This window comes from Pimephales promelas, chromosome 3 (genome assembly GCF_988280905.1).
Source record: "Pimephales promelas chromosome 3, fPimPro1.hap1.1, whole genome shotgun sequence".
NCBI lineage: Eukaryota > Metazoa > Chordata > Actinopteri > Cypriniformes > Leuciscidae > Pimephales > Pimephales promelas.
This window is the reverse complement of record NC_142771.1, coordinates 25,229,403-25,244,184: the sequence shown is the minus strand read 5'-3', so window position 1 is coordinate 25,244,184 and position 14,782 is coordinate 25,229,403. Positions and strand designations below refer to the sequence as shown.

The 14,782-nt window shown below is 39.4% G+C and overlaps 1 protein-coding gene across 3 annotated transcripts in view; it reads left to right on the top strand.

Moving 5' to 3' along the window:
• Positions 1-13,299, top strand: part of rarab (retinoic acid receptor, alpha b) — a 137,680-nt gene extending 124,381 nt beyond the window's left edge. For all 3 annotated transcript variants that reach the window (XM_039686062.2, XM_039686061.2, XM_039686060.2), the window contains 6 exons: positions 3,782-3,923; positions 9,133-9,293; positions 9,395-9,571; positions 9,679-9,883; positions 10,560-10,718; positions 10,797-13,299. In XM_039686062.2, coding sequence (XP_039541996.2) covers positions 3,782-3,923; positions 9,133-9,293; positions 9,395-9,571; positions 9,679-9,883; positions 10,560-10,718; positions 10,797-11,002 — 1,050 coding nt within the window. In that variant the 3' untranslated portion in view covers positions 11,003-13,299. The remainder of the gene's footprint in view (positions 1-3,781; positions 3,924-9,132; positions 9,294-9,394; positions 9,572-9,678; positions 9,884-10,559; positions 10,719-10,796) is intronic.
• Positions 13,300-14,782: the final 1,483 nt, after the last annotated feature.

The following is a 14,782-nucleotide window of genomic DNA, read 5'->3' as shown; positions in this document are numbered from 1 at the left end:
AACTGGACATTTCTGATTAGTTAGTTGTAGAATTTATTCAGCTGATGTGGAGATAACAATCTTCTTGTCATTGATTAGCATAGTCTGTCATGATAATCTGTAAATTGTGTTCCAGGGGTGGGGATTATGTAAATGTTAGGGTTATTGATTCGTGGTTGACTGATATTGCCGATGCCATCTAAACATCGTGATGTCGTCCATCGGCCCAACCCTAATAGGCATCTATGCATGAGACGGACAGACTAATATTAGCAACCAGTATGAGATGTGACCGTCACACTGGTCCGTAAAAGAAATCCTGCAATGGTCCACCTGAGGTGTTTGTCAATCAGTGTGTGCAAGAATGATCAACCTTTGAGTTTTTGGTACATTAGCTGTGCTCTAAACTCTAGTGAGCTGCCTGCTGATTGGCATACTAGTTAAAGGGTTAGTTCACCCAAAAAATTTGTTAGTAATTACTCGCCCTCATTTTGTTCCAACCCGCAAGTCTTGTTCATCTTTGAAACACAAATTAAGAAATTTTTGGATGAAATCTGAGATCTGGATCACTCCTCCATAGGCTGCTAGGTAATTGTTATCTGCCAGCCCAGAAAGGTTATTAAAGACATCGTTAAAATAGTCCGAGTGACTACAGTGGCTCAACCTTAAGTTTATCAAGCGATGAGAATACTTTTTGTGCGCAACTAACAAACAAAAATAATGACTTTATTCAACCATCTCTTCTCTTCCATGTCATTCTCCTAAGCTGTTGACATAGTGTAACAGCGCAGCGCTTCTGGGTTGCACGTCAGAACGTAGGCGCACTATTGGCCAGCATCATGCATGACCAGCGTCGACCAATAGTGAGCCTGAGATCTGACGAAGCTATGAAGCACAAATGACTGTCATACACATGACTGCTTATTCACACCACAACAGACAGATCTTATTTTGATCTCATGGTCTCTTCAGTCTAAATCCATTGGAAATAGAGTACACACTTGATACAAATACACGGCTGCTCCTCTGTAGTCTCAGTGCGCCTGGGGGTTTATACTCGTCTCCAGGATTAGTGGAGACACTAAAGAGGCTTAGCGCTCCTGCCAAGAGGAGCCACAGCAGACCGTTTCCTTCCTGCCCTCCTTTGCCACATCCCGCTCACAGGATCTCCCCGGCAGGTCAACACTGAGTCAATCTAGGGTTCGCAGAGGCCAGGTGATGCCCAGCGAGAGATTAGGATCACAGATCAGCCCTGCATCTTGTATGTCCTCTAACTCATCCATGTCTGCTTTTACTCTTGTTATAGTAGCAATGCTTGCTTGTATCAATTATCAGCCAATTTCAATCATTTTGTCAATAATTATATAAAAAAAAACATTATTCAATTCTTATTCATCCTTATTTAGTGTTTTCTTGAATTACTACATTGAAGAAGTGAAGCAGTGTTGACTGAATTGAAATATTTTACACTTAAATGTTTACCGTTAAAAGTTTGGTCTTTAAGAATTTTTTAAGTAGTCTAATGCATGTTTATGATCTAAACTACTGGGGTAAAACGCAATCTTGTGAAATGAATTCATATAACGTATCTATTTTAATATATTTTAAAATGTCATTTATTTGTGTAATGGCAAAGCTGAGTTTTCAGCAGCCATTGCTTCAGTCTGGATCTCTGTCCGCTTGCCTTCCTGGTCCGCTGCTGCAGCCCTAATCCAGTGGAATTACCCAGCTGCCCCTCACTTGCCAGTGCATTCTTCACACCTTGTGATGATATTGAGCTTCATTCCTGTGGCTTTCAGGCCCGACCAACAGCGGCACAGAGCAGAGCGAGTGAAGCAGGATGAGGAAAAGAGGCCTTTTGATTGTGGACCGGTGTGACTTTTGTCATGGGTTTGTGATCAATGAATCAGCTCTCCAGGTGAGACAGCAGGCACTTATGCAAAGGGTACCGTCGGCCAGGATCAATGGGACATTTGGCCGCTATTGATCTAAACCTGTTTTGTGAGAAAGTGTAGAGCTCTTGTGCTTTAATTTGGCATTGCATTGAATTGAATTGAATGCAGTTGTGAGAAGTTTCTGCAGTATTTTATTATGCGAGTGGTCTAGTTTTGAAATTCAAACTCTTTTTTTTTTTAATTTACAGCTAAATTTAAATGGGTTCACTGTGAAAGAAAAGGTGCAAGAAGCAGCATACAAATTCATACAGTGTGCGTCTACAGTAGCCTGCCGATACTGGTTCAGATTGAAGCGTTTCATCTGCATATATCACAATGACCTCTAGAAGATTAGAGCTGGGATGAATAAAACATGGCCATTGAAGGAGAGCTCCTATGCAGGGAGTTCAGGCCTGTGGGCTGCAGCGCATTAGAAAACCATTTCGGTTCGTTCACTCGTTCTGTCACACATCTGCTATGCTCACCTTTTCCTTTATTACTTTTTCATAGCCGAGACCGAGTGCGAGAGGGACGCGTCCTTTCAGCATGCGGGACATGTCCTTGGACACGCGCTTCTATGGAAATGACATGAGTGTTTTTAGATGGCAGCCACTGGACAGACCTGTCAAAAGCACACACACACTAAAAGCTTCCCTGGTTGCCCTGAGTCTGACTGATATGTTGAAGGCTTTTCCACTAAAAGCATTGAGGATTATTGTTTTTAAACCAAAGAGGGGAGGATGTTTTTGCTGTAGGCTTGCTTTGAACACTGTATTCATTAGAGTATGCATTCTATATGCTACAGTTTATGCATAGATATGAACACTTAATCTTAATAAACAGACATACAACAATGTATAGCTTTTATACACTTACATATAGCAATATTATTTATTGTAAAATTGAATATATGAGTTAGTTTATCTTTATAAAGATAATTTAAAGAGAACTTTAGCAATCTACGTATAATTTTTCTAAATAGCATTTTTTTCCTAAAATAGCATTTTAATTGTGTCCATTTATCAGTTATCACCCATAGTTTGAAGATTGAAATAATCGGCTCATTGGTATCAGCTATAATTTTAGTATCACACGTACCCTCATTAACATGTGAATGTGGCTTATCCAATTGTATTTTAGATCAGAAACAATCAGTTTTCACCCTGTTTTTCCAGTATAAATCTGCTTTATGAAAGAGTGACTCTTATTACTCTAATGGAGCCCTGCTGAAGCATTGAACCCACTTACTTTTCATGCTCGGCTCAGTCAGTGAATCTTGCACCGAGAACGCCACTAATACCCACGTGCCCAGTGGCAGTCACGAGTGAAGCTTTTCACGGTTTAATCCTCTGCCAGAGAGCCGTGGTTGCAGCACAGCAGCTGAAAGCCCTTGCACAAGCCTACACAGTCACAGTTTGACATCTGCTTTCTCATATGTGGCTTCAGCTGCATCTTTCCTGCTTCTGCTGTGGACGTTCATGACCTCAGTCTGACTTTCTGTCCTCGAGAGTCTGACCAAGCAGTAATTAAGATCAGAAGAATAAAGTGAAGCTCTGATTTGCACCCCTCGACTTGAGTCTATGTGGGGTTAAGCTCTGCTGGGTGTTAGCCAATGGGAACCTCTGGGCACTTGAACTGGAAGATAATACCCAGCAGCCATAATACTACCAAGCTCAGCCTGCCATTATCAAGGTGTGTGTGTGAGTGAGTGAGAGCTGTATCTATGTCACGGTTGTTTATGTTTGTGTATAGCGCAATATGTGAATATCTGGTGAATCATTAGTGACTTTATATAACTGTTCTGCCTCGGTCTTTTGCTTGCATGTCTTCCAGCCATAGTAAACCACTGTTCTTGCTTCTCTCCTCAGGGCTTTTTTCGAAGGAGCATTCAGAAGAACATGGTGTACACCTGCCACAGAGAGAAGAGCTGTATCATCAACAAGGTCACGCGGAACCGCTGCCAGTACTGCCGGCTGCAGAAATGCCTGGAAGTAGGCATGTCTAAAGAATGTAAGTGTCTTTGTTACTGTAATACATTTACTAAAAATCCAATAATTGGGGTAACCATGATTGTCCCTTTGTGAGAGATGCTACCTAAATATAAAGGCCCCTATATACATTATCATGTGTAAAGACTAGGGGTGGCACGGTTCACAAAACCCACGGTTCGGTTTGTATCACGGTTTTAGGGTCACGGTTTTCGGTTCTGTACGGTTCTTGTTATTTTTTCTTTTAATCTTTAACACTCCAGAAATGTACTTCAGCATGTGATATATAGCTTAATTATCCACACTTTAGGATACAGTATTAAAAAAAATATATATTATATTCATGCAATCATGCACAAACTGAATTTCACTCTTTGACTTTAAGCACATTTTTGGACTTTAAGCACATCTCAGAGGAAAGCTAGGTGAGATTTAGATACAGCAAGAGAGAAGAAATTTACATGCTTTTTGTCTATTTGGCAAAAAAAAAGGAGAATGTGTATCACTATCATACAAGATCTTGTGCATTTTTATCACATAAATCTTATTTACACAAAGAAATTAACTTTCATGTATCAACTGCTAACTTTTGTAGATCTTACCAAAATTCTATCTTTTAAAAGAAAAAGAGAGGAACTCTTAAAACACTGTCTTTTAAATGTCAATATACATGAAACCTCATTGCCTATAGATAATTAAGCTATAGCAATAGCAAAGGCCATAAACATAAAGTGAAATTTAAGTTCAACCTCAACACAAAAACAGTATCAACAATGCTTCTATTCCCAAAATGTGAGGTTACTTTTTTCCACTTAAAATTAAAGTGCAGGATTTGGAAACGTATGACTGAAGCTCTTATCTATACATAAAGTGCCACTGTAGTTAAATTAAAATATCATAACATGAAATCCAAAATGTTCCCACACACCGGACTTATACCATAGACTTATACGACGCTGGCGCATCCTCCAACTCCCTCATCTCTCCCACTTGCCATTTCTCCGCGTGCCGTGACCTGCAGCGCTCCATACTCCACTTTTACTGGCTTGTTTATTAACTTGAACCGGCGTTGCACAGAGCGATCGGTAATGACATCAAATACCGCGAAAGTGATGAATGCATACGGAGCCGACTCGCGCTAGACTGATGTTATTCACCGATCGCTCTGTGCAGCGCCGGTCCAAGTCGAACAAGCTTATGTAGCGCGAAAAGAAAACACACGTCACATACGGGCACGAGGTTACATTGCGCATGCGTCGAACCGTGAGACGCACACACGCTCCGAACCGAGACAAGTGAACCGAACGGTTCGGGTGTTTTTTCATGTACCGTGCCACCCCTAGTAAAGACCCATTTAAACTGTAAAAAGTGTGTACGTTCCCACCATTACAGTACTGTTCGATTAATATTTCCATGGACCCCCTTCTTCAGCCCCCTTTTATTGTTTTTTATTATGATTACATTACACATTGTGATGCATTATATCCTAGCGCCTGATACTCTCAAGGGACTGTGGTATCTAATGTATGGTAAATTTATATGTAATCTACTAGTATCCAAGGTGTACTTTGCCATTCAAAAGTTTGGGGGATTTGTTTTGAACATTTGAGTAGCAAATAATCACCATTAGAAGGATTTTTGAAGGATCATCTGACACTGAAAACTGTAGTAGTATTATTGAAACACATTTCTGATCGTCTTTTATCATATTTCATAGTGATGTTAAAAGTATGTTTGACTATCTTGTGTACGAGCATATAAATAGGTTTGCTGTCTTGTTAGTCATGTCCTTGTGCATTTGTGCTAGGACAATAAATAAATATCATGAGTATCAACTAAAGCTAATATATCAAATCTAAGGTTGCGAGGTTTTAAATATAGGCAGTTGTACAGTAGCTTATTATTTATTTTTTCTGATATATTTGTCACAATGGGACCCTTTAGTTGGATTTAGTTGCTTTTGCCTTTAACCCTCACAGCCCGACGGCATCGTCGACGATGCCACACGTCACCTCCGATAAATGTTTACATAACTCAATGACAGATTTATCGATTTTCTTACCGTTTTTTCCAGCAGAAAGCTAACGAGCTAGCCATCACGGGGGTGTCTTTCGGGTCTTTCTAGCCTTTACAGAAGGTTTTCTATCCAGCCTGGAACTTGTGCTTCCTTTCAGAGGTTTTCAGCAATAAATCCAAACGCTTTATGTCAAACTTTGATAATCTTGAAGTCCATAATTCATAAATATTCGGTCATTTTTGCCGCTAGCTCGACGCTAGCGGACATCCTGGATATCACGTGATGTTTTCACGTGATGGTTTTTGACCAATTACAGGCTGATCCGTCGTAAACGTTGGTGTGCGTCATTACGCATGAACCAAGCGCTGATATAGTGTAGAGAGATAGAGAGACTCACGGAGACGCGCGATTCACAGAGAAACACAGCAAAATTGACGTAAATAAAGCGCTGGTCTATTTTGGTGCATTGCAGGATGAAGGATTTTCAGGAGAACAGAGCTTTTTGACAGATGAGGAACTAGATTACCAGGATAGACCCAGCTGAAGTGCCATTTATTTATTTACTGTAAAAAGTATTATAGTAGTATAAATGTATTATAAAAGAATAAAAAGAACATAATAAATAAAAGAATAAATAAAATAGAAATGCAAAACCTGTGATGTGGCCCTCTGTGTGATTGCTGATAGGAACTGTTTTGAGGCTTGGCACCAGTGAATTTCATGAGGCCCCAAACGCCTGGACTTCTTTTGGAAAAATGTCAATAGTTTTTGTTCTGTACAAGTTATAATGTTTATTCCTGTGCTCCAGGACTCCAAAGACATGAACAAACTATTTTCCAGAGGAAAATTGCTTAGCTTTTATTTATTTGTGTGTGATTTCAATAAATAATTGAGTGATTCCATTTCCGATTTATTTTTTCATTTGTCTTTATGGTCCCATAACTTATTTTACATTCAGGTGACATCAATGTAACACAAATATGCTGAAAGTTCAATTTGTCCTGAAAAAAAAGAGGTGTGTCAATTGTCTGTGCACCGAAGGGTTGATATTTTACAAGCTTTTTTAGTAAATGACACCAGACGGAAAATTTATTGTAAAAATACCCTTAGGTCTCAGAGGGTTAAGAAAAAAAATGTGGCTTTAAAAATGTACTTTAGTTCTGTTATTAGCATGCTAAAATGTACGCTCTTTCTGTGCGGCACTGAAATGTAGTTTGCCGTTTCAGTCAGAGCAAAATGAAATCTCTGCCCTAGATTTGTTATTTTACATATTTCATTTTTTTTCCGCCCAGATATGATGGTGCGCTCTTGTCATCATAAAGTTGTTTGCAAGCAGGTTTCGTCTTTTCGCACATGTCGTGTCGTGAAAGATTACCTCCCTGCGTTAATAGTTCTTTAATGGCTCCATTAGATTGTGTTTTCTGAGCCCACGCTGGCACCCAGCTCCCTCTGGAGAAATGAATATGTGGCTGTGGGGAGAAGTGAGTGAGAATCATCCTTAACCACCCCTCTCGCTCGCTCTCTCGCTCCCCCAGTGTGCGTGTGGAGGAGGGAGAGAGTTATCTTTAGACAAAGGAAGGAGTCCTAACCAAAAACAGCAAAAAAACATGAGATAAAGGAGTGATTGAGGCTCTGAGTACAAGAAAAGAGAAAGATTGTGAGGTTCCAGGAAAACGGAAAGAGGGAAGGCGGGAGGAATGCAGGCGCTGAGGGAGAGCCCGTTTAAAGCAGCCTGATATTTGTCATGTGACATGATTAGATTGGGTTGGATTTTAGTGAAAGCAGAGGTCGTTTGTCACAGTTATTAACAACCACCAACATTTATTTCTCATCACTGCTCACCGTCAGCACATCTATGTGTGTGTGAGCGTGTTTACGTACACGTTCTTATATTGATTATTTTTTCAATGAAGTTTGCCGTTCTTTAATGTCATTTTCTCCTCCAAGTTTAATGTGCAGAAACAACTTAAGTAAACAAGAGGTTTATTTCCTTGAAAATTGTAAAAACTGAGATACTATCCATCCAGACCAGCTCGACAGTGATGTTAATTTAAGCAATGGCGTGAGATTGAGGTGAGACTAGATTTGATCAGGAGCACCAGGGGGACACTATGGTGGTGCAGAAATGACACTTCTTCATCTTTGATAACTTTATTCGATCAAAAATATATTGTGGAATATTATTACAATTTCAGGTAAGTGTTTTCTATTGTAACATTTTAAAATTGCATTTATATGATGATGAAGCTAAATTTTCAGTGTCAAATGATCCTTCAGAAAAGAAATCATTCTAATATACTGACTTCAAGAAGCAAAATTTTTTTTGTGTGTGATTTTTGTGGAAACTTTTTTTTTTTATGAATTGAGCGTTTATTAGAAATAAAACTATTTTGTAATGTCTTTACAGTCACTAATGATCAATTTAATGCGTCCTAGTTGAAAAAAAAGTATTCATTTATTTTTATTTTATTTGTCTCTTTTTAAACCTTACTGGACCTTTGAGTGGTAGTGTGGATGCCTTAAAAAGGCATCCACACAGAATCAGATGTATATTAGATGCATGTATAATAACGCCTGTGGTCACAGTGTGTATCTCTTCTCTATTGTGCTATTTACTCAGTATTTTAAGGCAGATATACCACTGTATACATGTTTCCAGTGTCACACAGAGATGGGAAGAGCTCTGAGAGTAATATAATATCCTATGAATTTATCCTCTTTTTCTGCTTGTTTAGCAATTGAGACTCTCTTACCTAAAGCTCTTTTTGAACTGTCACATCAAAGCACTCGTTCAGCTCTCTCTTTCGCTCTAAAAATACTGCAAAGAATGTATTTCTATATCCCTGTTCATTTCCAACATATTTATATCCCCATATATGTCCTCTTGGTCTCCCACTTAATCCATCTCCTCCTCTTTTATTCATTGTTGTTTTGAAGTAAATTAGCTGCCAAAATGATTGAATCACAAGAAGACTGTGGTTCTGAAAGAGGTTTAACTATGCATGAGGAGCTGTTTTCATCAGGCAGAGAAAATAAACACTGGGTTTTACTGCCACCCTGTGGCAGATGTTATCATATGTTTATTATTATATAATTTATTATTATCATTTGCCACTTTAGATATAAAGCGTATTAATCCACATATGTTTACGTAAGATATATATTGGAGTGGTATACCAGGTGGTTTCAATACTGTTTTCAATTGTCTATGCAGCGGTTCGAAACGACCGGAACAAGAGGAAGAAGGACGAGAAGAAGCAGGAGTGTTCAGAGAGTTACGTTTTAAGTCCTGATACAGAGCAGATGATCGAGCGGGTGAGGAAGGCCCATCAGGAAACCTTCCCCTCCCTCTGTCAGCTTGGCAAATACACCACGGTAAGTCTGAGGCAGAGCAGCTCTTAGTGGTGGTGAGTTGTGGGAAATAAATCACGATCTCAGTTATTAAACCAACTAAACGTTGTCTTGTTCTTGAGCAGAACAACAGTTCAGACCAGAGGGTCGCTCTGGACGTTGACCTGTGGGACAAGTTCAGCGAACTTTCTACCAAATGCATCATTAAAACGGTCGAGTTTGCCAAGCAGCTGCCCGGCTTCACCACGCTCACTATCGCAGATCAGATCACTCTCTTAAAGGCCGCCTGTCTTGACATCCTGGTGAGTGCACGACACACTCTCACATGTGTTCTCACACCTTATGTAAAGTGCTTGTTGAGGTTGTGTAGGTTGAGCACTCATCTGTGCGTCTTAAATTGCTTCCTCAGATTCTGCGAATATGTACACGCTACACACCGGATCAGGACACCATGACATTTTCAGATGGTCTGACACTGAATCGCACGCAGATGCACAACGCCGGCTTCGGTCCACTGACAGATCTGGTATTCGCTTTTGCCAACCAGCTCCTGCCTCTGGAGATGGATGATGCAGAGACTGGGCTTCTCAGTGCCATCTGTCTGCTGTGTGGAGGTACTGCAGATTTTTTTTCAACCATATTAGATACACTTGTTTGGGTCTGTGTATGTTGTCTTGAGTTTTCCACGCAGTCAGTCAGAAATCACACAACATTGACTTATACAGCTTATTAGCTGTATTTTTTTGTGGTTGTATTTAGCCATTCCTGGTACTTTTACTTGTATACAAAGTGTAAAGACCTAAAAAATTGAACTACTGTAAATAAGAGGAACTATGGATGCACAGTATATTTGCCTCATAACGATTGTCAAACAATATTGGCTTTTGTTTGTTCTGATTTAATATTTAATTACTAAAATTCTAATTTCTATTTATTTAAATAAAACAAATGGTCATTTCTGTGTTAAAATAAACAAATATTTAAATTGCCCCCATAACTGTTTTTTATATTATATTATGTTTATTTAACATCAAACTGTTTATTAACCTTTTTTAATTATTTTAAGTTTGTTTTATAGATTTATCTGCCGTAATTATCTAATAAAAACATATTATTTTTTTTTCCATTTAGACATGACTGTTTGAATAATATAATTTCAACATCGAGTCTCTAAAACTCATGAAATAGTTTTTCTGTGCCATCTCCTCAAATGTGTCTACAAAAACATTATATTTCCTGCTTGTGTGGTTCTTGGTTAGCTGTTTACAAGTGATGTGCACTTGCGTTCAGATCGCCAGGATCTGGAGCAGGCAGATAAGGTAGATGTGCTTCAGGAGCCGCTGCTCGAGGCCCTAAAGATCTACGTGAGGAAGAGGAGACCTCACAAACCACACATGTTCCCCAAGATGCTGATGAAGATCACAGACCTCAGGAGCATCAGCGCTAAAGGTTAGATTCACTGTCACTCTTTGAAGATCAAGCGTGATCAGCCAGAATTCCAATCTAACGTCTTTATTTCTCAATCAGGAGCGGAACGGGTAATAACGCTGAAAATGGAGATCCCTGGCTCCATGCCTCCACTCATTCAGGAGATGCTGGAGAATTCGGAGGGCCTGGAAGGAGGCAGTGGGGCGAGAGGAGGAGGAGGAGGAGGAGGTGCACCACCAGGAAGCTGCAGCCCCAGTCTGTCTCCCAGTTCGGCACACAGCAGCCCCTCAGCTCACTCCCCCTGACTCTCACCTCCAGACAGGGCTCCGTACGGAACCAGAAATAAACCAGAGCCAGAGACCCAAATCCCGGTAAGACTTTGACCGGACCCGAATTGAACCGTAAATCTGGCTGGCTTTTATTAGCTGAAGACCAATTGAGTTACACACGGGCCGAGCCTGAACAAAACTCACACCGTCCTTTAAACCCACTAGTGATTCAGTGACGAGCTTTTTACGTGGCGGTGGTTCAAGACGACAGCAGAACAAATGCCCTGTGTGTGTGTGTGTGTGTGTGTGCGCAGAAGCAACTCTTTACTGTGTCTTCCCGGCTCTGCTCCCGTCACACAGACTGTGAAGGACTCTCGGCCTCTGACGTTCTTTTATAAACTTCGATCCCTTAACGCAAGCGAAAGGACATTAGGACGTCAAATGTCCACAAGTCAGGGACATTTTGAACTTTCCAGCTGTTTTGATTCTGTTTCTTTGTTTTCTTACAAAAGATATATGAATATATGAAATCTATATTGACAGAAATATGAGATTTTTTTTGTCTTAGGTGGAATGCAGAACAATTCTTATCTTTTCGCTCACTTTTCTCAAGAGTTGAACACGATTATGGTCGACCCACTGTTGCGCTCACTCCAAGATTCACATCATCACGCTCGAGGGCACGTCGCACTAGCACTGAAAACGATGCGTGTACTTCAAGACGTGAAGTACGATGAGGTTAAAATGCAATTGATTTGGAGCTATATTAGACTTCAATAGAATGATCAACTCGGCAGTTTGTGGCAATGAAATGAAGTATGTAAACAAGCAGCTTGTGATCGATAGATGTGTATGAGATCTGTTTTAAAAGGAGCAGTAAATGCCTTCCTGTAGCTTTTTAATATTGTTTCTTAATTTACTTTTGATTTTGTAATTGTCGATTGTGGAATGACACGGATACCCCCTTCTACACAGTATTAGCAGCAGCTTATAAAATAAAAAAAGGAGATTTCCAAACATGAAGACTCACAACGAACACAAGATGTATTTTCAGCTGAACGCTCGTCTGAAAACCACCACATCGTTTCACAAGTATTGAGAATGTTGTAACTGAGCATTTCACACGGAAGTTTTTTTTTTTTTTTCCTGCATCTCAATTTTGAAGCCATGTTAAGTGGTAGGTTTGTGTTTCTAATCATCCGTCACGTGTGCCGAGATGCTTGTACCTTACAACATCGCTGCCTCTGCTCTCCTGCAACAATCATTGAACACTTGTCAACAACAACACTGCCTCTGTGTGACAATCACTTTAATTAATGTTCACAAACAACTCTGCCTCTGTAACACACTGATCCCTGCCATACATCTGGATTCATGAGACCGCTAGCATTCACTGATGCGTGTACACACCTGTCCCGGTATCTGAAAGGTCTGAATTCACAATTACGAGCGTTGTTTAGAAATTTTATATTAAAATTAGACATTCTTGTATTGCTGTGATCATTTCTAAAAGATTAGTCTTTCGTTTTAGTTGTTTTTATTGCCAAAAGTGAAAACTATTTGGTTTTTATTTAGACAAATAAAATTAATTTTTACTCAACCTCATTTTGTTCCGAATTTGGATGTTTGAAACTACCGTACTACTTTTTTCCATACTATGAAAGTCAATGGGGTCCAATGTGGATTTGATCTCCACTTGACTATCATATAAACAAAGATGATTGTTGACCTACACACAGGTTTGGAAAAACATGAGGATGAGTCGGTGACACAATTTTCAATTTCGGATGAAATGGATCAATAAAATGAAACCGCGTCTCTCCGTGCGATCCAGTTATGGCGGATCAGTGTCAACATGTCATTATTGTACCAGTTTACAACAGCTCTGCCTCTGCATCACTTCTGCTAAACTCGTCGCAAGAGTCAGTGCTGTGGGTCGGAAATGATTTCCTCTTTAACAAGTTAATCTGAGAGTGGGGTGTGAACGGTTTCACTGCAACTATGCACAGAGCTCGAGTCTATTCACTTCTATCTACCTTTTGTGAAAATCACACGCCTCTTCCAGTTGTTCAGTGCCGTCCATTTCATTTGATTCTGCATTTAGTCGCTGCCCAAAGGTTCATCGCTATTGAGCCATAGTGCGTCACAGCGCGACGGGCCTCTTTTCTCACTCAAAGGATGACAAACGGAGATCTACATGACGTACAGCACAAACCCTGTTCTGCTTTAACAGTTGTTATACAGTCAAACGCACAAAATGTTTCTGTTGTGTCAGGTCCCTGGATGATAAGAGTAATGTTTAATAAAGATTTCTGTTTTGTGTGTGTTCTGACCATGGTGGGTTTTTTATTTGTGATTTTTAATTTTTAGTGGCAAATTACAACAAACTCAGGGTGTGACCACATCAACATCATTTGTGTGTTCAGATGTCTCACTCTAAAACAAGAGTTTTTTCTTATTACATTACATTATTCATCTGTGCATTGCTATACACTTCAAAATAAAGGTTCTTTATTGGCATTAACGGTTCCATGGAAAACCTTTCAAATCTATGGAACCTTTTCAATGCAGGAAAGGTTCTTTATAGTGGAAAAATGTTCTTTGTTCTAAAAAGGAAACAGTTCTTTTAAAAAATATTCTCTGAAAGGTTATTTTATGGTACCTCTGCCAATATTTTTGGACCCTTTATTTTTTAGAGTTTATTGTGCTGCATCTTGCTACAAAGTTACAGCTAAATTTGGTACTTTTATCAGTAATATTGTTACACAAACCATAATTTTATTTATTTTTATTTAAATTAATACTCAAAATGAATATAATTTTTCAAATAAATTTGAGGCATGATTGTTGCAGACAACTTAAAGGAGTAGTTCACTTTTAAAAAAAAAAACTTTTGCTGATAATTTACTCACCCCCATGTCATCCAAGATGTCCACTTCTCCATATAATGGACTTCAATGGGAACCAAACTGTTCAAGGTCCAAATGAGAGTTTCAGTGCAGCTTCAAAGGGCTTTAAACGACACCAGACGATGAATAAGGGTCTTATCTAGCGAAACGATCGATCATTTAAAAAATAAATTAAAACGTTTAAGTTTTATAAGCACAAAGGCCCGCCTTGCTCTGTTCTCTGATGAGCGTTCGTGACTCTCCTGTTCAAACTCGTTCATCAAAATGAACAAATCTTTTTTCGAGTCATGACTCGAAGGGTCTTAGATAAGACCCTTATTCATCGTCTGGTGTCTTTTGAAGCTGCACTGAAACTCTCATTTGGACCTTGAACTGTTTGGTTCTCATTGAAGTCCATTATGTGGAGAAAATCCTGGAATGTTTTCATCAAAAACCTTAATTTCTTTTCGACTGAAGAAAGAAAGACGTAGACATCTTGGATGACATGGGGGTGAGTAAATTATCAGCAAAAGTTTTTTCAAAAGTGAACTACTCCTTTAATAGCCATACAGGAAAGTAAGAGGAAAATGTCCAGATGGCTTTGCAGGCTGATAAAAAAAGAAATAGGGTAAACACACTGGTGCCCTTCTACCATGCATGAAAACTGGTAATATATATTCTTGGCTCAACAAAAAAAAAACGGCGTCTTCCTGTTCAACAACTCCTCCTTTTCTGACACCCAAGGTTGCTATAGTAGTCCTACTGCAGTGTTTAGCACTGATGGCATTAGTTGACCACCATTTCTTTGGTAAATGTGACTACAGCACAGCAGTTTACTCCTTTAAGTGTGTGTCTCTATAAATTTTGCTAAATTAAATCGCAAATTTCAATCAGATGAATACAAATGTCCAGCGATTCATTTAGAGTG